This window comes from Pleurodeles waltl, chromosome 11, assembly GCF_031143425.1.
Source record: "Pleurodeles waltl isolate 20211129_DDA chromosome 11, aPleWal1.hap1.20221129, whole genome shotgun sequence".
NCBI classification, from domain to species: domain Eukaryota; kingdom Metazoa; phylum Chordata; class Amphibia; order Caudata; family Salamandridae; genus Pleurodeles; species Pleurodeles waltl.
Genome location: NC_090450.1, coordinates 410807571 through 410832423, shown reverse-complemented (window position 1 = coordinate 410832423; position 24853 = coordinate 410807571). Strand labels below are relative to the sequence as shown.

Sequence of the window (24853 nt, the reverse complement as noted above, 5' to 3'; positions counted from 1 at the left end):
CTTATCGAACGTTGTGGTAGAAAAACTACAACTTGGTGAACCTCTAGATATGTGCATGTACACTTTTTGTTCCATAACACAAAATAACTTATAATTTGGTTTTAACGTGTCCTTGGTGTTAAGTAAGGCAGTGCTGGGCGGAAGCCACATTACCATTGTATTTTAAAAGCAAAAGCTGATTTGTGGAGGATATATTGTATGACCCACTTTTTTGTGCATATCTATTGTGTAACATTTTATCGGGGTAGTGATTTTTATGTTTTTGTGTAGTTTTATTTTTATGCTGCATTATTGGGTCCTGTTAATTGTTGTGGTGTTCCTATATGCTGTTTTGCATTCCTTTTTGGTTGTTTCATTATGTTGTGCTGTTATTTTGATTTGTGCAATGCTATTGTGTTGTTCTGTTGTATTTTGTAATTACTTTTGAAAATTGAACAAATGTTGCTACATTTCTATCCTAAAGCAGCACATTTGCTAAAGGTTTCAGTGACAAACAACCATGTACCACTATCAGTGGTGGTAAAATACCCCTGTTCACCTCTTCACTATTGAAACAAACATTTGCAATGCAATAGGTCTTGCATTGACTTGAGTTGATGCTCTTGGTGCTGTAAATGCACAACTGGATTGTTTTGCCACATAAATTGGTCAGCCCTGACGCATGTTCTGGTCCTTTCTGCCACATAATTTCAGTGGTCCTGCATATAACTAAAGGGCTAGTAGGGCTAGTGAAACATTTTTTCAAACAAGGCCCTTAAAACACAAACTACTCCCAGGTACAAAACTAAAGTTCCAGCCATAAAAAGGAATAGAATTACACTGGATGGTGGGGTGGATTATTATTTTGGGTTCCCCACTAATCTACTGTGGGGCCCCAGAGATGATCCAGACAAAATTAGCACATTGTGGTGAACGTTTTGAAGGTGGTCCCATTGTCCTAGGACTACAAAAGACGGAGTTATGGGTAAAAATGATTTGTAAAGGGAAAGCCCTGCAAAGCAGTATGAGGCGAGTTTCTAAGTGCAGTGAATATTGTAGTATGTTGACTGTAATGCTCAGAACAGCCCACAGAGAACACCACAGTAAAAAATGCATTTCCAAGAAACATGGTCACGTACCCATATAGTTAGCCCCTAGAGAACATAACCACATAAAAACAAAATGGCAGAAAGTAACACAGTGCAACCATATATTTATCCACTGTAGGGCATAGTGCATTACAAACTTTCGGGGCTAGCAGGCCTGCTACAGTGACATTACAAACAAGGCCTTTAAAACACAAACTATGCCCAGCTGCAAAACAAAAGTTCCAACTATGAGAGAAATTAAACAGACATTGAATGGTGGGAGGAGTTATTATTTTGGGGTCTCCTCTAATCTAGTGTGGGGACCCAGAGATGATTTAGACAGAAAGAGCATGTTGTGTGAACATTTTGATGGTGGTCCTATTCTCCTAGAACCACCACAAGCTGAGTAATGAGCAAAAATGTTATATAAAAAAATGCCCTGCAAAGAATTATGGGGCTAGTTTCCGAGTGCCTCGAATATTGTAGTATGTTGACTGTAATGCTCAGAACAGCACCTAGAGAACACCACAAAAATTAGCATTTGTAAGAAACATGGTCATGTAGCCATATAGTTAGACCCTAGAGGGCATAACCACATGAAAACAATACAGCAGAAATTAATGCAGTCCAGCCATATATGTAGTCCCTAAAGGGCCCAATGCATTATATATTTTAAAGGCTAGAAGGCCTAGTGTAATGATATTTTAAACAAGGCCCTTAAAACAAGAACTATTCTCATTTTTAAAGCAAAAGTTCCAACCATGAGAAGGGTTAAAAAGACACTGAATGGTGGGAGGGGTTATTATTTTGGAGTCTCCATTAACCTAGTGTGGGGACCCAGAGATGACCTGGGTAGCAAGAGTGTGTACTGCTGAACATTGTGATGGTGGTCCCATTGTCTTAGGACTACCACACGCTGAGTTATGGACAAAAATGTTTATAAAAAGCATCCTTCCGAAGCATTATAGGGCACGTTTCCCCGAGTGCAGTGAATTATTTCTGTGTTTTATTTAGGTAAAGCATTTACCAGTTACAGGGGATTTTTGAAAGCCATGGAACGCAAAGGGGAGAGACAAAAGCAAAATTGAAATGACTCTGATTAGGAAACAATGTGAACAATGTGACGAGTGCTCCAATACTGACGATTGAGTTTGCACCGTTTCACGGTCAAAACGCCATGGCCGCACTGGAGCATCAAGGGGAGATTCAAAAGATATAAGTAGTTCGCCCTCCCGAAGGTTTATCAGCAATCGCACAATAGTCCATGTAATAGGATCAGTCTTCAAGGCGTAACAAACAAGCCTCGAGGCTGGACAAACGTAAAGCATTTACCAATGACATCAAGCGATTGTTGGAAGGCAAGCCCAGAAACGAATCAAAATGATGGGTGTGAGATGGGTGTGTTTAAATCCCACAGAATAGATTACAACAGGTCAAAAAGCAGCGCTTGGCCTCTTCTATGCTCGACCTAAAGACCAGTCACCCCGAAGCTGTGGCTGAAATCATGCCTTAAATTAGTACGTCCAGTCCTCACTTTATGTGATGCTGCCCTAATGCTTATGAGATCAGTAAATCTCTTGAGAAAGGGCTGCCTTGTGTGGAGTTTGTAAACGATAAAAGAAGATGGTCCTTTCTACCTTACCTCTAAATAATATCTTCTGTTTTTTCACTGTTCACAGCATTGACTTCGATTTGCATTACCTTCGTATGTTAGTCATTAAAAAAACATCATTTCATGAACTATTTCTTAGAAAATCTTGCAAATGCAAAATAACGTTCACGAGTGCCTTACACGCGAGTTTGAGTATTGTCTCATGCTTCCTTAATGAAAGAAACCCTTGTAATCTTTGTGAATAATGTGCATTACAAGAGCGTCCTTTGTACAGGCACGTACTTTGCATTCCTGTCAGTAGTGTTTCTTCTATTTTTTGTGCTCCTTAACGCTTGGGTATCTGTGCTCGGGGTGCTTCTACTGTGAGAAAAATGCAAATAATTTCAATACAATTTTACACCACAAGCGGATTCTCTTTTCCTTTCAAAATTTGGTATTGGCACAGTGTATTCGGTCGAGATATTTTTTTTGTGCTAATTTCTGGGCTCTTGGGTGAAGTTTACTTTAAATAAATATCTGAAGCCAGCAGCGCGGTACACAGAACTGGTATGTGGAATGTGAATCTGTCCACTTTCTCAACACTGCTCAGTGCTCATTGTCTGTTCAAGTCCTCTGGAATTATGCGACAAAAGAGGACCACATTATGCGGCAGGGTTGACTAAATTATGCGGCAAAAAGGTAAAATATGCAACCTATTGCGGCACACTCTGTGACAGTAATACTGCACAGTCATGTCATTCTTTCACATGTTAACACTGTCAGGACAAAGGCTTCGCCTCCTTAGTACCAGTTTAACATGAACATACAGTCACAAGCAACTAAAAGACAACCCCTTTGCATTGGGCCATGCACTGCAGCAGCACAGGGTGCGCAATTTTATTAACTTTTGATCCTCATGAGCTAGAAAGAATAACTTGGTTAAAATCTGCAGATTACGCACAGCACATAGTGGATTAATGGATGAAGTGGCAAATGGGTAAATAGATAATTATGCGTGAAACGTCACAGCTGCAGGATCGCACAATTCCCGTTTTCCTGATCATGTGGGACACAAATGTAAGGGATTATGTTTCGTGTTTCTGATAAGACGGGAACTCTTTTCTGTATTTACTGGTTTACTAACTTACACTTTTTTCTAGAAACCTTTTGCTGCAATTAATGGTTTACTCAATCTCTCTTGCTGTACAAACGGTTTCTGCTAAATGCTTTGCAAAACCCCTTACTGGATTTGTCATGTGAAAAGCGCTGCATGTTTAAGCCACCCCTTCAGTTTCATTGCTGCCAGAATATGTCAATTGTGTCACCCTACTGAGTTCTAGAACATGGCTAATTATGTAAGTGACTGATGCACTGTTTTGGGAGATGCCAGTCGTTGGTTCATTCCAACATAGGAAAACTCGTCTGTTTTTCTTGGCCATCTTTGAGCGATGTCTTTTTGCGGCTGACAATCTTGTTAAAGGAAACGGCCATTATTTCCAAAATAAGATGGGCGAGTTGTGAGATTCATGCTAAGAGTCCAGACAGAGCAGAGTGAGTATTCAGGCTGGAATAGACTGTTTGAAACAAAATAAGAGCCGAACCATGGAAAGTATTTTCATTGAGCTCATTGTCTATTTCTTTAAGCTTTGTTAGGGTTTTACTACAGTTCTTTATATAATATTAATATAGCGAATGTAATTTATTAAAATTAATACTTTCGAAAAATAAAACGTACCTCGATTCAAGTAGGAATAATATTCTCCAAGAACGCATTATCAGTGTTTCCATGAGTGAGCAAGGAAGAAAATCAGCAAGTGATGTGCATTATGTAAGTGATCAACATTATCAAGTGTGGAACATCATGATAATCTTTCAAACAACATGCAAGGGATGTTTTGTTTTTGTACACAATGCGTTCTGAACGGAGTTGCTTTTCTCTGTTTCCGACATTTAGCAGTCAAAAAATAGGGACAGTGAGGGCAACTTTCTTCACGTAAAGAAGCCAGGATTTGAGCCCAGGTATTCTGTTCAAACAACATGCAACTCTGGCTTTGAACTATTACAAAAACATGCCATGTGCTTAGTTGTATTTTGGGAACTAAGGTCCAGATGCATGAATCTGGCCCATTGCGATTCGGTAATTGCGATTTTTAAGAAAACGCAATTACCGACTCGCAAAGGGCCATGTATCACATTTGCGAATCGGTAATTGTGATTTCTTAAAAATCACAAATGCAATTACCGAATCGCAAATTGCGATACTGGCCCCATTCGCAGCTATGGGCCTCTTGGCCCATAGCTACGAATTTTTTGCATTTCCTAAATTGCGATTTCAGAAACAGAAATCGCAATTTGGGAAATGCAAAAGGCCAGGGTGCTGGGGGCCTTAGGCCCCCTCTCCTGCACCCCAATGTTTTTTTTTACATGTAAAGTACACACATGCCAAAAGGGCATGTGTGCTTTACATATTAAATTTAAAAATGCAGTTTTACTGCATTTTTACATTTTGCACCAGGTTACCACCTGGTTGCAGACAATGGTATTTTGCATGTGCAAAATACCATTCTGCGAAAAATCACAATTTGAGTTTTTTTGCAGAATTGCCCTGCGACCTGGATTTTGCGAATCGCAAATTGCGATTTGCAAAATCCAGGTCGCAACGCAGAAAATCGAAATGTTTGCGATTTTCAATTTGTGGTCTGCGAATGCCTTTGATGCATTGCAGACCACGATTTTACACTCGCAAACGGCCGATTTCGCAGTTTGCGAGTGCAAAATCATTTGATACATCTGGCCCCCAAATGTGTACACTGTCTAAATAACGCCACCATGCAAAACAGACACATCACTTCCAAAAAAAGTCTGACTCTATGCAGGAGATCTTTCTAGATACAATGTAGACAAGAGCATTTAACAATTCAATTCTTTATTGTTTCAGTGAATTAAAATCATAACAATATTGCAACTACAATGACTCCATACTACAAAATGTAGTGTTAGGTTAAGGAAAAAGGTGAGAGTATGCTTTGTAAACACAGAACTGTATCTTCATTAGCAAAATGACTTTTAAAACCGAGTTTATTGGTCTAAAAATCTGGTGCAAATCAATGTTTACGCAAATGTGAATTGCAAAACAGAAAAACATCCTAATAGACTGACCGATTGAACATATGTTCTGATTGCAAAATTGCAACCTTGTGAAGTCATTCCTATTCCTGGCATCCGTCCCTTCATCCGATGGTACTGTTTACTTTGATGGTGGAATTGGGTTAGGAGCCATTGTCAGAAATCTCACAAGTTTACAGTCTAGCTGAGACTCGCAATTACAGCTTCCCTGCATGTTCGAGTGACTCTTATTAAAACATATCTGCGTATTGATAAACAAAGTTTGCGCATATTAGGGCAAATGAAGACCAGATGGATAACATCCTCCTTTTTTGCTTTGCAAAGTCTACATTCCGTGGGACCAGTGTGTTTCCATGCTGGTTGGGTGGCCAGTGCCGGTAATTTGACAAATCACAAGGTCATATGTTTGCACTTGATGTGTGCTGGGAAGGGAGTAGCTACATATAATGCTGGTGTCAGGGCATCATAGTTTGTAATCACCATCCAGGCGTGTGATCAGGAGCTGAATTTAGTTTTATCTTCTAGGCACAATTGCAACTCAACAGAATTGTTTGTCGATCCTTTAAAAATAGTTTAGTTAAATGTAACTGTTTAATAGTCATTGAAATATTTGTGGTTTGCGATGTGCTATTAAGTGTAGCATCTTGCTTGTTTTCGCCGTATCTTGTACCAGCTTTTTATAGTAGTGGGCCTTCTACCCAGATCTTGCTTTGTAAGAACAAATGTAGGCAAGAGGAATATGATTCCATCTCAGAGCGACACAAGAGTTCAAAAGAGAGTTTATATTGAAATGTATCAAAAGCAAACCAGAGACTGGGATTGAAATGCATCGGTGTTGTTTTGCAAAGTAAATTTGTTATTTGCGAGTATGAATGATCACTTCATTTATCTGTTAATGTCAATAGTCTTCCCTGGCTTAAGAAACAAAACAACTTTTGCAGTAGAAGCCCAGTATCTTCATGGAGGCAATTAAATAAATTAGCAAACGAGGGGTGCAATAAAGCTTGGTGCTATGAGACAGGAGTTCAGCTGGATAGAAGGGAATATATTCTGCACTGCTTAGTGCTCCAGTGCGATTGGAGGACTTTTAAGGAACAACAGACATTTCAGACTTTATTTACACTTGTGCACAAGCCTAGCTTAGTTGCATTATTTTCTATTAAAAAATGAATGAGGGTGAGAGAAAGGGACAGTGCCCTGGTTGCAGACTCATCTCTAAAACGTCCACTGGCCAAGTGCCAAGCCCGAGATATAACTCTCTCTCCAGCGGGCGTCAAACCTTCATTCGCTCAACAACGATGACTAACTGTCTCACTGAGGCTCTGCTAATCAGAACCTCAGTGGTTATGCTCTCTCTGCTTTCCAAGTTTGTCACTAACAGGCTAGTGACTAAATTTACCAATTCACATTGGCATAACAGTTCACCCATATAATTCCCTAGTATATGGTACTGAGGTACCCAGGGCATTGGGGTTCCACGAGATCCGCATGGGCTGCAGCATTTCTTTTGCCACCCATAGGGAGCTCTGACAATTCTTACACAGGCCTGCCAGTGCAGCCTGCGTGAAATAACGTCCACGTTATTTCACAGCCATTTACCACTGCACTTAAGTAACTTATAAGTCACCTATATGTCTAACCTTCACCTGGTGAAGGTTGGGTGCAAAGTTACTTAGTGTGTGGTCATCCTGGCAATAGCCAAGGTGCCCCCACATCATTCAGGGCAAATTCCCCGGACTTTGTGAGTGCGGGGACACCATTACACGCGTGCACTATACATATGTCACTACCTATGTATAGTGTCACAATGGTAACTCCGAACATGGCCATGTAATATGTCTAAGATCATGGAATTGTCACCTCAATACCATTCTGGTATTGGGGGGACAATTCCATGATGCCCCGGGTCTCTAGCACAGAACCCGGGTACTGCCAAACTGCCTTTCCGGGGTCTCCACTGCAGCTGCTGTCAACCCCTCAGATAGGTTTCTGCCCTCCTGGGGTCCAGGCAGCCCTGGCCCAGGAAGGCAGAACAAGGACTTCATCTGAGAGAGGGTGTAACACCCTCTCCCTTTGGAAATTAGTGTGAGGGCTGGGGAGGAGTAGCCTCCCCCAGCTTCTGGAAATGCTTTGATGGGCACAGATGGTGCCCATCTCTGCATAAACCAGTCTACACCGGTTCAGGGATCCCCCAGCCCTGCTCTGGCACGAAACTGGACAAAGGAAAGGGGAGTGACCACTCCCCTGACCTGCACCTCCCAGGGGAGGTTCCCAGAGCTCCTCCAGTGTGTCCCAGACCTCTGCCATCTTGGAAACAGAGGTGTTGGGGGCACACTGGACTGCTCTGAGTGGACAGTGCCAGCAGGTGACGTCAGAGGCTCCTTCTGATAGGCTCTTACCTCTCTTGGTAGCCAATACTCCTTCCTAGGTAGCCAAACCTCCTTTTCTGGCTATTTAGGGTCTCTGCTTTGGGGAATTCTGTAGATAACGAATGCAAGAGCTCATCAGAGTTCCTCTGCATCTCCCTCTTCACCTTCTACCAAAGGATCGACCGCTGACTGCTCAGGACGCCTGCAAAACCGCAACAAAGTAGAAAGACGACTACTAGCAACCATGTATTGCCTCATCCTGCCGGCTTTCTCGACTGTTTCCAGGTGGTGCATGCTTTGGGGGTAGCCTGCCTTCACCCTGCACCAGAAGCTCCAAAGAAATCTCCCGTGGATCGACGGAATCTTCCCCCTGCTAACGCAGGCACCAAAAGACTGCAACACTGGTCCTCTGGGTCCCCTCTCATCCTGACGAGCGTGGTCCCTGGAACTCAGCAACTCTGTCCAAGTGACTCCCACAGTCCAGTGACTCTTCAGTCCAAGTTTGGTGGGGGTAAGTTCTTGCCTCCCCACGCTAGACTGCATTGCTGGGTACCGAGTGATTTGCAGCTGCTCTGGCTCCTGTGCACTCTTCCAGGATTTCATTCATGCACAGCCAAGCCTGGGTCCCTGACACTCCTGCCTGCAGTGCACAACCTTCTGCGTTGTCCTCCGGTGTTGTGGGACTCCCTTTTGTGACTTTGCGTGGACTTCGTTTCACTCTTCTTCCAAGTGCCTGTTCAGGTACTTCTGCGGGTGCTGCCTGCTTCTGTGAGGGCTCCTTGAGTTGCTGGGTGCCCCCTCTGTCGCCTCCTCCAAGTGGCGACATCCTGGTCCCTCCTGGGCCACAGCAGCACCCAAACACCTCTACCGCGACCCTTGAAGCTAGCAAGGCTTGTTTGCAGTCTTTCTGTGTGGGATCACCTCTGCAAGCTTCATCGCGACGTGGGACATCCGTTTTCCAAAGGAAAAGTCCCTAGCTCTCTTCTTTCTTGCAGAACTCCAAGCTTCTTTCATCTCGTGGCAGCTTCCTTGCACCCTCAGCTGACATTTCCTGGGCTTCTGGCCACTCTCGACACTGTTGCGACTATTGGACTTGGTCCCCTTGTCTTACAGGTACTCAGGTCCGGAAATCCACTGTTGTTGCATTGCTGGTGTTTGTTCTTCCTGCAGAATCCCCCTATCACGACTTCTGTGCTCTCTGGGGGTAGTAGGTGCACTTTACACCTACTTTTCAGGGTCTTGGGGTGGGCTATTTTTCTAACCCTCACTGTTTTCTGACAGTCCCAGTGACCCTTTACTAGCTCACATAGGTTTGGGGTCCATTCGTTGTTCGCATTCCACTTTTGGAGTATATGGTTTGTGTTGCCCCTATACCTATGTGCTCCTATTGCAATCTACTGTAATTCTACACTGCTTGCATTACTTTTCTTGCTATTACTTACCTAATTTTGGTTTGTGTACATATATCTTGTGTATATATCTTATCCTCATACTGAGAGTACTCCCTGATATACTTCTGGCATATTGTCATAAAAATAAAGTACCTTTATTTTTAGTAATTCTGTGTATTGTGTTTTCATATGATATTGTGCATATGACACCAGTGGTATAGTAGGAGCTTTACATGTCTCCTAGTTCAGCCTAAACTGCTTTGCCATAGCTACCTTCTATCAGTCTAAGCTGCTAGAAACACCTCTTCTACACTAATAAGGGATAACTGGACCTGGCACAAGGTGTTAGTACCTCTGGTACCCACTACAAGCCAGGCCAGCCTCCTACAGTATATATGTGTATCTATATTATTATATATGTATATATATACATACACACACACACACACACATATATATATATATATATATATATATATATATATATATATATATATGCATGTGTGCATATTATTCTACTCTTGCCATGTTCATAGGTCTTTACATAGTTTCTGTATAAGTTGCTTCACTGGATGCGCATGAGTCTCTGCTTTTATTTTATCGATTACAATATGTAAATATTATCTTAACTATTTATCTACAAGCATTTCGCTATTGAAATATTAAGGAAAGACAAAATAATGTTATAAAAGTATACAAATAAATTTACTTCAAATACTGTAACTCTTGAAAGCCTGTGTTTATTCAATACAACTTTAAATCTCAATATATTATATTCCTGGCTGACGCCAAAACTCAGGTCACTACTATGATCTTCCAAATGACACTACTAAATTCTCCCTCATTTATTTCTCCTTTGACTCATCCCAAGCCCCATTTAACTACTATGATCTCCCTAATCCCTTCCTACACACTCTTCTATCCTTCACTCATCCCAGACCTCATCTTACTACTATGATCTCCCAGTTAACACTCTTGATTCTTCCCTCTTCTTTCCCTCCACTATTCTGTTCAAATTAACTAATACCTCTGTATACTAATACTGTACTCATATTTCCCTATACTAATCCACCACTGATCCTTTTGGGTACCTGAGTAGCGTGCTACTCGACAAAAAGTGCTTCAAAGCCTAATCAGGGGTACTAAGCGCTATATAAATACAATTACAATAATAATAATAATAATAATAATAATAATAATATAATAATAACAATAATAATAATTATAATAATAGCAGACAACTAAAAAAACGAGGCAGGTCCATTTGTACCATTGCTGCTGTTCTTGTAACAGCGAATGGAGGAAAGTCTGTTAGAATCTATTTTGAATGTGGAGCGAACCACATTTGCAAAGATTTTTATAGCAAGAACTGGAAAACACATGTGTTCTCTAAATGTGAAAGATGTGGTTGAACTTGAGACAAAATGGTTCCGTTCCTTTTTTATTGTTTTGGCATGAGGGTTTCAGTGTGTCTTTCAAGAAATGGACCCTTGACAAAAATAATTTTGTTGATGAACCATCCAATTCCTTGCATACCGACGCGTACATTGTGAAAGACGTCTTTCCAGCGCAACGCAGGGCATTGATTCATCCATTCATTGCAGTATCCTCTTAATGCATATAGATGGGAGTATTGCTGCGGCCGGAAGGGATGCAGCAGCATCCCTCGGTCTAACTGGGACCCTGACATGTAAGGGATATACGAAGCTTGTTACCACTCTGTTTTCTCTCCCACCCTCTTACCCGTGTCCTGTTGTGCACCAGTGCTCCTCTGCATTTGCCATGCCACTGTCTGTATGTCACCCCATCTCCCCCAACACTCTCCTCACTCTTCCCTCTCCTGTCCCTTCGAAGCCCCTTTACCTGCCTCTGGCTATCCCTCGCTTCTCGCTCTCTCCTTTGACTCCACCTCATATTCTTCCTTTGATGGCACAGGGAGGCCACCGAGGGAGAGGAACAGGGCCAGCCGCGTCTCTCTCCTGTGCCCCCTCCTTGCCATCTGTGCTTCTCAGCCTGCCGTCTCCCTGGCACCAGCAGACATATGTCTCTGCAGGCCACCTACCACCCACCACTACTCTGGAGGTGGGGGCACTGTCTCAGGGAGTCAGCATGTGCAAAGGCGGGCTCACAGATGGAGAGAGTGTGAGATATAGACTACATTCCCAGGGAGGTTTAAAAACATTCCACTGAGAAAGTGCGCACTGCTGCTCTCTGTGTTAGAGTTATAGGAACTTACATTGCTGCTGCCAATCGTGGTTTATTTTATGCTGGAAGCTTGCACTGCTGGCCTCCAGAGGAGGGATGTTGCACTGCTGATGCTCATACCATACCAAGGGAAGCTGGCACTGCTGAAGCCCAAAGGGGACATGTAGCGTAAGGGGGATGCTTGCGTGGCTCATGCTTGTTTGCTGCTCTACAGGCAGAGAGCGAAGCTTTCACTGCTGAGGTTTGTGTTGTATTTGTTCTGTGGGCGAAAGAAACGTGCAGTGTTTATGTCAAAGTTTAATCCTCTCCAGGGGACAAAGTAAGCCATTGTGTTGGTATGTAGAAGTGCTTTCTTGATCTTATCGAAGGCTTTCTCTGCTTGGACATTCCACTCTCACCTGGAATTTGCTTTTATCAACAGCTCGGGGGTTTATGCATTCCTTGGAAAAGACATATCTAAAGAATTCCATTTGGGTTTTAAAGAACGAACACTTGTCCCTGTGCAGGTTCAAATCATACTGTTAAGGTGTCACCAGTAGAAGATGGTAATGATCTGTCAGTGTTGAGGAAAAAATGAGAATATATTACATAATAAAGCAAATGTTACACTAAACATGAGTCTGACATTTGTCTGTAACAAAGAACTGTCTTAACTTCTAAGGGCAAAAATACTACCTACTAATTTATAGTACATGGCTTTTGTGTGAATCGTTGATGAAGGAAAATTTACTGACTTCAAGGAGACATACTGCGCCTACTAAATCAAAGCACATTATTAACACTTATGACTTGAAAATCTAAATATATGCATTCAGAACATATTTTCATATGCATCATCTCCTTATGAGTATTTTAGTTAAGCAAACAAGTGACTTCCTGTATAATATACAATTTGGGCCCCATTGCGAATCTGACGGTCGTGAGACTGCCAACCTCACGGTGGCAGTCAGGACGGTCAGACCTCCCGGGTACCGTCATCTCCATCAGGATCGATGATCCCAAAGGGCTGCCGGTGACAGAGGTTGGAATCAGCCAGGGCGCTGCTGCATGCAGCACCGCCCCTCTGATTATGACCTGGTTCTCCGCCAGCCTTTTCATGGCGGTATCACTGCCTTGGAAAGGCTGGCAGGGAACAGATGCAGAAGGCCGCAGGGGAGGCTGCTCTGCCCATGCACTTGGCCCCTGCCCAGCACCCTCACAATGCTCACTGTCTGCTGTGCTGTGCAGACAGTGAGCATTGGGAGGGTTCCGGAGCACCCTGCAGCGGCAGCATTGCTGTCGGCTCGATTACGACAGTGCTGCCACCACTTTCCCCTGGGCTGACAGGTGGAAACCTTGGTTTCCACCCGTCACACCAGCGGGAAAGTCATAATGAGTCTGGTGGGGAGGTAGCAAGTATGGTGGCAACCTCCCCGTCGGAAGTTCGGTGGACAGGTCTTCCCATCCTCCAAACTCCTAATCAGGCTCTTAGTGTGGTGATGCTGTTATAGTTTGTTGAAGAGGAAACTTATTCTTTGGCAGAAGTCAGACCTTGTTGTTTTTAGCCTATAATGTCACATGGATCTAATCATGACATAAAACATAAAAGAAATTGTGCTAGTCCTAATGCCTGTTTGCGATTAATGATGTTTATGTATGGACAGTGAATAATTACAAGCCAGGAACTTTTACATTATGCCAATATCAGATCTTTTCTTGTATGATGACGGCTTGGCAATTAAGTTTTGAAAAAACACGTGACAAAAAGGAAATAAGCATTGACTAAGCCAAAAGGCTGGATGCTATTTACTGACTTCTTTTAAACCTTTAGTTTTACCAATGCAATCATGAATTTCTGGCATTTATACAGACATTCTGATAAATGTGTAACCAGATATTTTCCCATATTTCCCATCTACTTTGGCCTTAAGTGAGATTAGTGATAAAATCCATGCAGTTGCTTTAGGTGACGACAATGTAATGCAAATCTTGCTCTTTATTTAGGAAATAAGATTTTTGCTCAAACCCTGAAAGCAAAAGGCACACCATACTGATTTTCAATGTGTAAGTTCTGATAATTGCATCATAGACAAATAATTCCAACATTCAAAAAAACCCTAAAAGCACCCGTATTCCAGCGCTTATTATAGACTTTGGGGCTTACATATTTGCCTACTTTCTGAGGCATCTGATTTTACATTACATGATACGCTCGAAAGTTGACATCCAGACCGATAATAATAATACTAAGACAAAAAATTGATAAGGAGGTAAGCAAGTGAATAAAGACAAATGGTAGAATTAGAGTTAATAAATAATAGTGGAGATAATAATTTATTAAATTAACTTGATTGGCTATTATATAAGTATGATATTGGAACAGGAGCAATTGAATTTATGGCGGAATTGATTGTGTAGAGAAAAAAGAATCTGGAAGTTTCATGGCAGTTTAAACATCAGGAGCACTAAAGAAATTGACACTAAATAGGTTGGTTTGAGGGACCTCACCTGTGTGTGCATGTTTAGGGACACATGGAGTTTCGACACGTCACTAAGGATTTTGATCTTAGTATAGTGGAGAATAATAAAGTTTTTCACAGCAATTTGTGTTGAGCACTATTTTGTATGATTTCCACCAGGCACTATGTAATGAGATGGTATGTACTATTGTGTAGTTTTACATTTGTACTTACGTACGAAATAGAAATAGAGAACAAGAAGAGATATAATAGATACTTTTGTATATTTTTGTATATACTGTTGACAGCCTTAAAAGTCCTGAGGAAGTCAAGGGGAGATATAACCCAGATGAAACACGTGTTGGCTTGGCTAGAGCGAAAGTGAAGAAATAATAAAGAAGAAGAATTTGGAACATACCCTGGGACTCTTAATTCATTTTCTGTATACTTAATGGAATACGGGTGCTTTTAAGTTTTTTTTGTATGTTGAGAACAATCTTAGGATTGTTTCTATACAAGGTTTTGTAGGGAAGGTACCTTGTAATAGCACCGTATGGTTTACTAAGATTACACTTAAGGCGAGCGCCTTGTCCAACTAACACCACCCCTTCGTAGTAGTTAGATAAATAATTCCAACAACCCTATACACATTGATGTGAGAATCTGAGTGTCTTGTGGCATGTCAGTTTCACCTTAGTGTTGAATTGAACTGGTTCGTTAGTTACAAATTAACCCAAGCCAGAATGCGACTTAAGTTATGCACTCACTGTGGAATGTCCTATCTTTGGGTTAAGTCTTCATGTTTTTAGTTTGATGCAGTGATCTTCAAAATTCACCCACCGGGAACTGTAGTACCACTCTGATGATTTTGAAGAGAGCTATTTACTAATAGATTTTTCATTCCCCACAAGAAGTGCTCACTTTCTCTGCTTAGCACAGATTTTGTTAACTCACACAGCTTGATATTTAAGTACTCATGCCACGGTGCCAAGTATTATATATTAAATTCATAATTTAATTATTTCTCACTCGAGTGTCAGTCCATGATCCCATATTCACACTACAAGAAAGAAAACTTTACTATTGTTAGGGTTGAAACATTGCTCTAGTGTCCCTTTGAGAGAGCCCTCCTCTCATTTGTGGTGATAAACATATGGCCATTCTTGGTCTTTTTGGTCTTCTGCAGCAAGAATTTCAGGCTGAGATGAAAATAAGGATAGATATCTAATACTTTTCATTTATAATATTACTGCGTGCTTTCATCTGGATAGGTCAGACAGGTGTGTATGTATACTTGCTTCAAGATTATTCAATTTCTGTATTTCAAGAGTAAATCAGTTAAAGTATGACCTACAGAAGATGAAAATATTGATGTTCTTCAGTGCCATGCCCAAAGCACCCAACAGTTCAGAGTTGAATTTCAGAAAATCATATACACAAATATCGTTTGACATATTGTGTCCTAAATATTGCTTGCAAAAATATTGTCCCATATTGATTTTCTGTTATTAACTCTAATGGGAGGATATCTTTTAAACAATATTTAGAACAAAATGTTTATGTCAGATGATATTCTGCTAATGATATTCTGGTACCATACCCAACTGTTGAGAGTTGAATTTCAAAATATCATATACACAAATATCGTCTGACATATTGTGTCCTAAATATTGCTTGCAAAAATATTGTCTCATATTGATTTTCTGTTATTAACTCTAATGGGCGGAATATCTTTTAAACAATATTTAGAACAAAATGTTTATGTCAGATGATATTCTGAGAATTATATTCTGGTACCATATCCAATTCAGGAAGCCCATGTACTTGTCATGTACCAGGAACTATGGACTGGATTCCAATCAAACCAATCGATTTATCAGAGATGAACAGGCAAACAAATGTTCTAATCACTCATTCTAAAAATCTAATTTTGATTTGGGATCAGTGAGCAGATTGTAAGATGAAGTAAAAGTATTGTGTGGGCCTGAATTGGCCAGTGTACATACTCGAAGGCTGGAGTCATGACAGAGTCTTAAGTTATCTACGACTGTGATTGGATCACATTTTGATTCATCAAATGCAAATTTATCACTAATGGATACTAAAAAAAATGATTGGTCTAGGCTCTTGTGGACCTAGGATGGACAACTGTGCAGTGTCGTAAATGTTGAAGGAAAAAATTCACTGCTATCGATGGGATAGCTATATCATGAAGAATGTTAGAATCTGCACAACAAGTGTGGCAAAGAACGTCCTTTAACTGATTTTTTATTTTTTTTACCTGTATTTTCCAGATCGGGCCACAGAAGAAAAAAACAAAGTTGGAGAAGCTCATCCCAACTGAAGATGGTAGTGGCGATGAACGCTCTAAAGCAGAGGAGAACAGTGGCGATTGTGATGATGAGGATGGGTGTCAGGGATCTGGTGACATAGTTCAAAGGACAGGTAAATCTCATATGAAAACCACCTGAACTGCCTTGTGCCTTTTATAAATCATGACTGAAACAATTTCTAATGGTTATATGACAAAATATCAACAACACAAATTTTGCGAAAAAAATTGAGAGCACAGATATCAATTTTACGTGCAGTTGCAAATTGTTCACAAACTGCATTTGTAGTACGTTTAGTAATACTTAAATAGTATGACTAACATTCAACATTATGCTAACCACAAATCTATGTGCAGAGTTCCACACCTCCTTCTCTAACTTTTATGTGCAGAGATCTCCAACCTGACTGTGAAGATCATTCCACATGAAAGTATACTTTTAGTTGTAAATCTGGGGGGACAGTGGGGAGTGGTTCGAACACCTATGCCTAAAGGAGAGGGGTTAAGGGAGAAGTAGTGAGGGGTGTAGGAAGGATTATGGAAGGGTTAAGGTGGGGACATGCATCCATCCACAAAAGAGTAAGTCCATTGCTGTTCACAAACTACCCTTCTATTGTTGCACAGGCCAAAAGTGACACAAAACGGTCATAAATGTACTCCAGCTCAGAGATGGAGTAGGTCAAGCACCACACATGGCTAACTACTTTTACTTCAACACCCTTGCATAGAAAATAATGGAGGTAGGGACTTAAAATAACACCTCATATGAACTAATATTAAAAAGCATGTAATAATTTCAACTATTTAAAAATGTAAATTAATTTTATATAATTTAAAATTAAATTTTATAAGTAAAGCATAATTATTTTAGTTTGAAATATGTTATTAAAATTTTTATTTAAACATTAAAGTAATATTAATATTAAATACAAATAAATTAAATGTAATTAATTCCATTCACTACTTTTGAGAGTGTTTAATACCTAATAAAAATATTATTTGTTTTACTTTAGATGGGTATTTTAATTTGTTTTTAAATATAATTTTATTTAATATAGCCAAAATAACTACATTTTATATTGGTCTACATTTAAAATAAATATATAAAATTATTTGACATTAATATTTAACTCAAAAATGTTTTTCTAATTTAAAAAAAATGAACACATGTTTAACCTTTTCCTTTACTTTACAAAAGGGAGAGCTCCACCCTGATTGGAGAGGTCTTCCCCAAGTGTGCAGACATCAAATACGGCCATAAAGTCACTACCAGTAGTAACTTTGCTGTCGTATGTGATGTTTGTAGTAACTCTAACCCCTGTTTCAGGGGATGGGGACACATAAGTCTGCACTTTTAAGTAACTTTACACTTGTACATGGTGAATAGCCAAAAGTAGTAAAGTTACTCCAAAGTGCAAGAGTAGATTTACTTGTAGTAAATATACACATGTTCATTTACCTTTGTGAATGGTTACTTTTGTTTGTACACTCAAAGATATTGCCACCAAAATTATAGAAGACCACAACATCACCATACAATAGGCAAGTATATCAAATTTTAAATATTATATATTTTTTTTCAACTCCAAAACATATATTAATTTTAAAAATATTATGTTTTTTTCTAAATATACTTCTAATATAAAAATATATAAAAGTCTAACTTAGAAACATTAAATGAAAATATATACTTTAACATAATCTCAATAAATAAAACAGTTAAAGAATAACATTATTCCTTAAACATAGGTATAAAACACAAATAATTCGATTTACAAGTACTGGATTTTAAAACAAGTTTAAACCAGTATGTTATAACATTTTTAAAGTTGAAAAATAATAAATAAGGTAAACATTAAAAAATCATATTAATATAACTTTTAAAATTAAAACAAAAATGTATTAAAACAATTTTTTTAAAGAGATTAAAAAAAATATTTGAAGGTATCAAATTCACTTATCCCACTTTTACCTGACCAACAGTCAGAAAAGTGTTTTTGCAGAGGAAAGATCAGATTTACTTTTCCCACTCCAGCCTGAGTAACAGAAGAAAAATAATGTTGGACTCAGGTTGAGTCAGATATACCATCCACAGTCCATCACAGGCAATAGAAGGGAAAGCACTGGACTGTGGTGATGTTACATTTATTATTCCCAGTACAATATAAGTAAGAGTAAGGAAAATGTTGAACTTTGGAGAACTCAGATTTAATATCCCCACCCGGACCTGTGCACAGTTGGGGAAGTGCGGAACTTTGAAAGGGTGAGATTTACTATTCCCCCTCTTACGTAAGCAACAGTAGGGAAAGTGTTGGACTTTTGAGCAGTTATGTGTACTATTCACCCCTCCAACATAACGAATCCTAGACCATTAATATTAGCCATTACACATTGATTTCCCTTAACAAAGCGGTGAATATGAGCAACTGAAATCATTAACGTTATGGTCACAGGGTTACGATCACCAATTTCTTTCCCTACTACCTCACCTGCATTGAGTTGATCCACCAGACTTTCAGATAAAAATTTGTAATCAATAATGGACCTAGAGCCTCAACAAAAAAACAGAGCTCAAAAACGTGGGACCATTCCTAGCAATTCCAAATCCAACATTGGTCTACATGCTGGACTTATGATCAATTGCTGGCATATCTAATAGAGATAAATGTAAACATATGGTGGCTTTTGCTCAGTTGAACTACCACCACATAGAAACCAATACAGTGACCTTGTTTATACATTCACATTGAGCCTAAACCGAACCAAATACCTACCACCAACCTACCACCAACCTTATCTCTTATCATAACACATACTCTTATCCAATCATTTAAATTCCCTCTCCTCTAAGCGTAAACCCCAAGCCTATTTCCACCCTTTAATATAGCCCTAACTCTACACCTAAGCCAAAATGCATCACTTAAGCTAACATTAAAGCTAACTTAACCCAAATCCTGACCTGGGTCTACCTCTTACTGCAACTATTAACATACCTTTAAAGCTAACCACAGTGCTACTTCTTACCATAACACTAATCCTATTTACTTCATTACAAGTGGCCAGGAAATGGGACGGTTTTTCTCAGTTCCTGGAGTTACTGATAATGGTGGTATTGGTACTCTGGGGGTGGGGAAAATCTAACCTATTACAAGTTGAACGGTCCACTAAAAAATAAGGAAATTCCAGGGGAATCTCTAGTTCCAGGTCTGAGTTCCCAGTTTTTTCATAAACTTTCAAAATTGGATTTAGGTTGTTTTCAGCAGTAGGGATTGCTATATGAAAGTGAAAAGATCCTTACGGTCCTCGTGGATCTCATAATTCCACTGAGGTTGGTAATTGCTGTTATCAACCTCATCTGCATTAAGGGGTCGCTTGTAATGAGGGCCTAACTATAAACCCAACTCTACTTCTACCATAAATCCAAGTCTACCCCTAACTCCTACCTAAGCCAACCTTAACCTAATACTTACCTTAATTTCATAACCCTATCAATCTCAATATAGTAGTGCTCTTGGTGTCGTATGTCGATGTAATGGTTCCAATGTAGTGGTAAGTGTCAAAATAGCACAGTTTTCGTAATGAACTATAAATATAGTGGGTTCACCATATCAGGAATGCACATCTTAGTGGGGAACAGTTATATAGTGACTGGTCTTCCTGATAATCTGGAATGGCTCCAACCCTCATGCATCAAAGCTGGGCACCCTTGATGTAGTTGACTTTATTGAGATAGGTTAAGAAGGTAGTAGTGAAAATGGGCAAGAAATCCTGGAGACGTCAAAAGTAATGAAAGACAATAACATGTCCCATTGTTTGCATTTAAACTATTGTATATTACATCTTACAAAATTAATGTAAGAAATTGGGTTATTGATTGAGGGAGGGTGAAAACCTTACTTCATCAACAAAAATCTTTGTCAGGGGAACCACAAAAGTCATTAAATTAAGCTGTGTTTAACCCTCTAGTACCTTGGCACAAAAGCAGTCAGGCTTAACTTAGGACAATGTATTAAATATCTTTGCAGCAACCAAAAAGTAACAAAGTGAAGATGCGACACAAGAATAATCCCAAACCAATTAGGATAAATAGAGAATTAGTAAATGAAATGAGACCAGAACAACAAAAATCCAATCAGTAGAACCAAAGATACACAATTTCAAAGGTTTAGGTAAGCATTGTGCCTCACAGCATAAAGTGCCACTCACAGGCATCTGGTCATGTTAGACCAGAGGAAATTCACAAGTTCAGGCTAACAATGGAGCATAAGCCAGATACAAGGGACCAGATTAGTTCAACTGAAAAAGTTAGCTTCTCAATTTCCATCTTGAAGAGTTAAAAACTTCAGGATTTCAGAGGAGGAGCTCAAAGGATGCCAGCCATGCGTCCAGGACCTGAGGAGGCATCTTCTGGAGATCAGGAACTCACTCAAACAGAGGCCAACAGGGCTCAGGCAGGTCCACTTGCAGGTCCAGGCAGGGTCCAGTTGCACGTCCAGGCAGAGCCAGTTGCAGCAGGTCAGCTGGCCAGTTGCAGGGAGGCCTCTGAAGCGTGTTGTGTCCCCGAAGCTCTGAAGAGGAGGGCAGCCAACCGACAGTTGGAGTCACCCATTTTACCCTGGGATGAAGGAAGCAGGTCAAGTTTAATTCTTACAGAGCAGGGCAGGATTCAAGTAGCAGGACAGCCCTTGGCAGAACAAGTCAGGTATCAAGCAGCAGGGCAGTCCTCTGGGGGAATAAGATAACCCTCAAACATTAGGGCAGGTCTGTGGTAGCAGCAAGGCAGTCCTCTGGGGAACAAGACAAAGCTCAAGCAGCAGGGCAGTCCTCTGGGGGAATAAGACAACCTTCAAGCATCAGGACAGCCCTCTGGTAGCAGTAAGGCAGTCCTCTGATAGACCGGGCAGTCCTTCTTCTGTAATGTCCGCAGGTACAGGAGTGTACTGAAGAGCGACTAAAGAGGTCCAAAATGTAGACCTGGTGCCCTTCTTTGAAGTGGGGGAATTCTATAGGCTAGCTCCACATCTCATTCTGGAAAGTTCTTACCTTCCCCTGCCAAGGCTCAAAGAAGTCTAGGGTCACAAAATCCTGGTGATAGGTTTCTTTGTGTGTGCTGGAGGCAAACCTTTTGAAATGTAAGTGGGGCAGGGAACAACTCTGTGTCCCACCATTGTGGCAGGATGGCCTATCCTGCCCACACCTAGTACCGTATTGTTCACTGTCTGGGTCCAATATGTATTCCTAATGGGGGAGCCATTAACAGGCCAATGCAGCTGGGAACTCCTAGAAGACCGTAGAAGCGTTTGGCCTGGAAAATGCCAACTTTCTAAAAGTGTCATTTTCAAAATTGTAATCTAAAATCTGACTTTTCCATTAAAGAGGATTTAAAATTACAATTCATTTGAGTCCAAATGTGATATTTCTACTTGCTCCCAATTAAAAGCAAGCATTTAATAAATATAATATGATAACCCCATGTTATCCAATGTGAGAGATAGACTATACAGTAATAAAAAACGAATGTAGACATTTTTCACTACCAGGACATGAAAAACCTTCCTAAGGGCATTTAGGGCCTACGATAGGGGTTACTAATATGTTTTAAAAAGCAAGGTTTAGGCTTGACAAAAGATTTATTTTACCAGGTCGAAGTGGCAGTTTACAACAGTACTACAGGCTGCAGTGGCACACCTGAAGCAAGTTTGAAAGTGCTACTTTAGTGAGTGGGACAATAAACAATGAAGGCCCAAGAGTAGATTAATTTACAGGCCATGGACACATGCAGTAGGCCTTTACAAGGGACTTACCAGTAAATTAAATGTGTCAATGATGTGTAAGCCAATTTTACCATGTTTTGAAGACAGTGCACAAATACTTTAGCACTTGTTAGCAGTGGTAAAGTGCACAGAGTCCTAGTGCCAACAGAAATTAATAATTCAGGAAACAGGAGGGCTGAAGTAAAGGTTTGGGGGTGACCCTGCAGAAAGGGCCTAGTCCAGCAAACATCAAAAAATTCATAAACACACCTCTAAACGTTGAAGTATAACAGCATAAAATTCTAGTGTCAGATTATCTTGTATAATGGCAATTTAAAATATAGTCTGTGTTTTTGTCTTGCTAAAATTTAGCAAAAATCATTGAAAATCCCAGCATTTGCATGAGGTTTTCTGCCCAGCCTTGGACGTGGAGCTATAATTGTATGTACGTATTTATGTATGTAGATGTACTTAAAAGCACAAGCCTGTCTGCATACCAATAGAGCACTGCCTGTACAGATGGGGAAGGTGGGTAAAAAAAACAGAATTTGCATGCTTAGCAATTCAGCTCTAAAGTCAGTGCGACCTGTGATTAAAAAGAAAGCATTGTCGGCATGCTTTTAAAGCCACAAGTGCATTATGATTTCAGTTATTCTATTAAGTGGTTTGCTGTCAAAATAGTTTATTAGCTTTACATTTTGCATCCTAGACAGCAATACTATGCCCATTTTAGCCACCTCTCGCCCTCACATTGACTTAGAAACTTCAACCCGCTAGTGAAATACTGACGGCAGGTTTAAATACCCTGATCATATCTCCGATGCATGATGCGACCAGCAGTGGCTGAAGGTCGAGGGCCATGATTGTTTCAATTACGTCTTCCTTGTTCATAAAAACCGTAAGCACATCTTGCTGCAGACAACACAAATGCTGAGGTCAACCCACAAAACTTTTGTGTCCAATACCATCTTCCTTTGACAAAAATGGGTTGCTTAGTCTCAAGCTGTGAAATGGTCCTCCACTCTCTGTCGGACACGAACCCATTTTTATGGTTTAGAACAGTTCAACTCTTCGAATGTTTGTGCAGCTTCCGTAATATAGGTACCAGCCATCTCACTGAATAGAAACAACATTCACGGAGTGCACTATTTAGGTGTTCTTTATCAATCATCATCACCACAGAGCTATGTGCCTTCAGATCTGTGAAAGGGACGTTTTGGGACTTACACAATTTAATGCCAACACTCACAAAACTAGTAAATAAAGGGAATTTCACACATCCTAATAGTTCTGTATTGATACTGCCAATGTTATTGCTGATAATATTATTCATGTGCACAATGTATGGAGCACATGTTATATCCTGAAAGGAAATAGCTTTTAGGAGGAAAATTGATGAGTGAGTTCACAAGCAGATTGAGCTCCTGACTGAAGAGTCCAAGAGACAATAACAGTCAGACTGGAGCACTGGAACTAAGACTTTATTTATTGTAAAAAAAACAATGCTTGTTTAGGTCGCTGGAGGTGTTTTTTTAAGCATAAAAAAGCCTGCTAAATAACTGAGATTTATTTTCCGAATATTGAATAGGAGGTAGAAGTGTCAGGCATTAAGAACATTATTTTTGAGCATTTCATATTTTATAACATATACATGAAGTGATACACCACTGGAGGAAAACGCAGTATATTAATAATATAGAAGGAAATACAAAATATTAAGATCAAAGCTATTCAAATCATATTAATGCATAAATAGGGATAACTGCCTTTAATTAAATCCCTGCCACTGTGTAAATCATGGAGCCTCACGCAATTATGCCCATAGACAGGCCTTGGAAGGTTGTCGAGGTAATAATGAAGAATATTAAGACAGTTGTCATGCCAGTAACCATGTCCCCGTCAGATATTGGATATATACTGAAACCTGATTCACATATGCAGTTGAATAAAGAAACTGCAGCCAGTATTGGAAAGCATTTGATTTTGGAGGCACTGATTGCAACAAGTGTTCTTTGGTAGGGCGTAAGTTTTTTTTAGGCTGAATGGGGTACTTTTTTGCAGATTTTTGTGGAAGATCATCAAAACGTTTTCGGAAAAGGAACAGACATTTTAATTTTGAAAAGGCTGCACCGACACCTACAAGTTGGTGTTTGGGACGGCAAGAAGATAAGAAGGATTGTATAAAATTTTTCTTTGTTCTTCATGTCGCTTTGAAGTTTCCGAGTTTATCTTTTAATGTGCACAATTGTTCCTGTTAATTGAAAGAAAATGTTCACAGCATGGCGTTATGAGTCCTGTTTTAATAGAATCCGGCAAAGCTGGAAAATGCATGCATATTTTTTTCTGTATGTTTACTTTTCCTAAACTTTTCTATGTACAATGACACGGCACTGTTTTCTGCAAAGTATATCATATGAAGAACCATTTTGTTATTGCTAAATGAGGATAAGTGCAAATTAAATTTGCACAAATACGTTTCACGCAAATGTGCTAAAAAACTGTACAACCTTTACGAAGAAGAAACGTTTTCCAATGAAACCTTTGCGAAGAAGAAAAGTTTACAATTGACCTTTGTAACTGT

The 24853-nt window shown here is 39.9% G+C and overlaps 1 protein-coding gene across 2 annotated transcripts in view; it reads left to right on the top strand.

The window, feature by feature from the left end:
• The window catches only part of LOC138265744 (glypican-5-like), a 1691495-nt gene that overhangs the window by 1427096 nt on the left and 239546 nt on the right, over positions 1 to 24853 (top strand). For both annotated transcript variants that reach the window (XM_069213745.1, XM_069213743.1), the window contains one exon: positions 16482 to 16632. In XM_069213745.1, coding sequence (XP_069069846.1) covers positions 16482 to 16632 — 151 coding nt within the window. The remainder of the gene's footprint in view (positions 1 to 16481; positions 16633 to 24853) is intronic.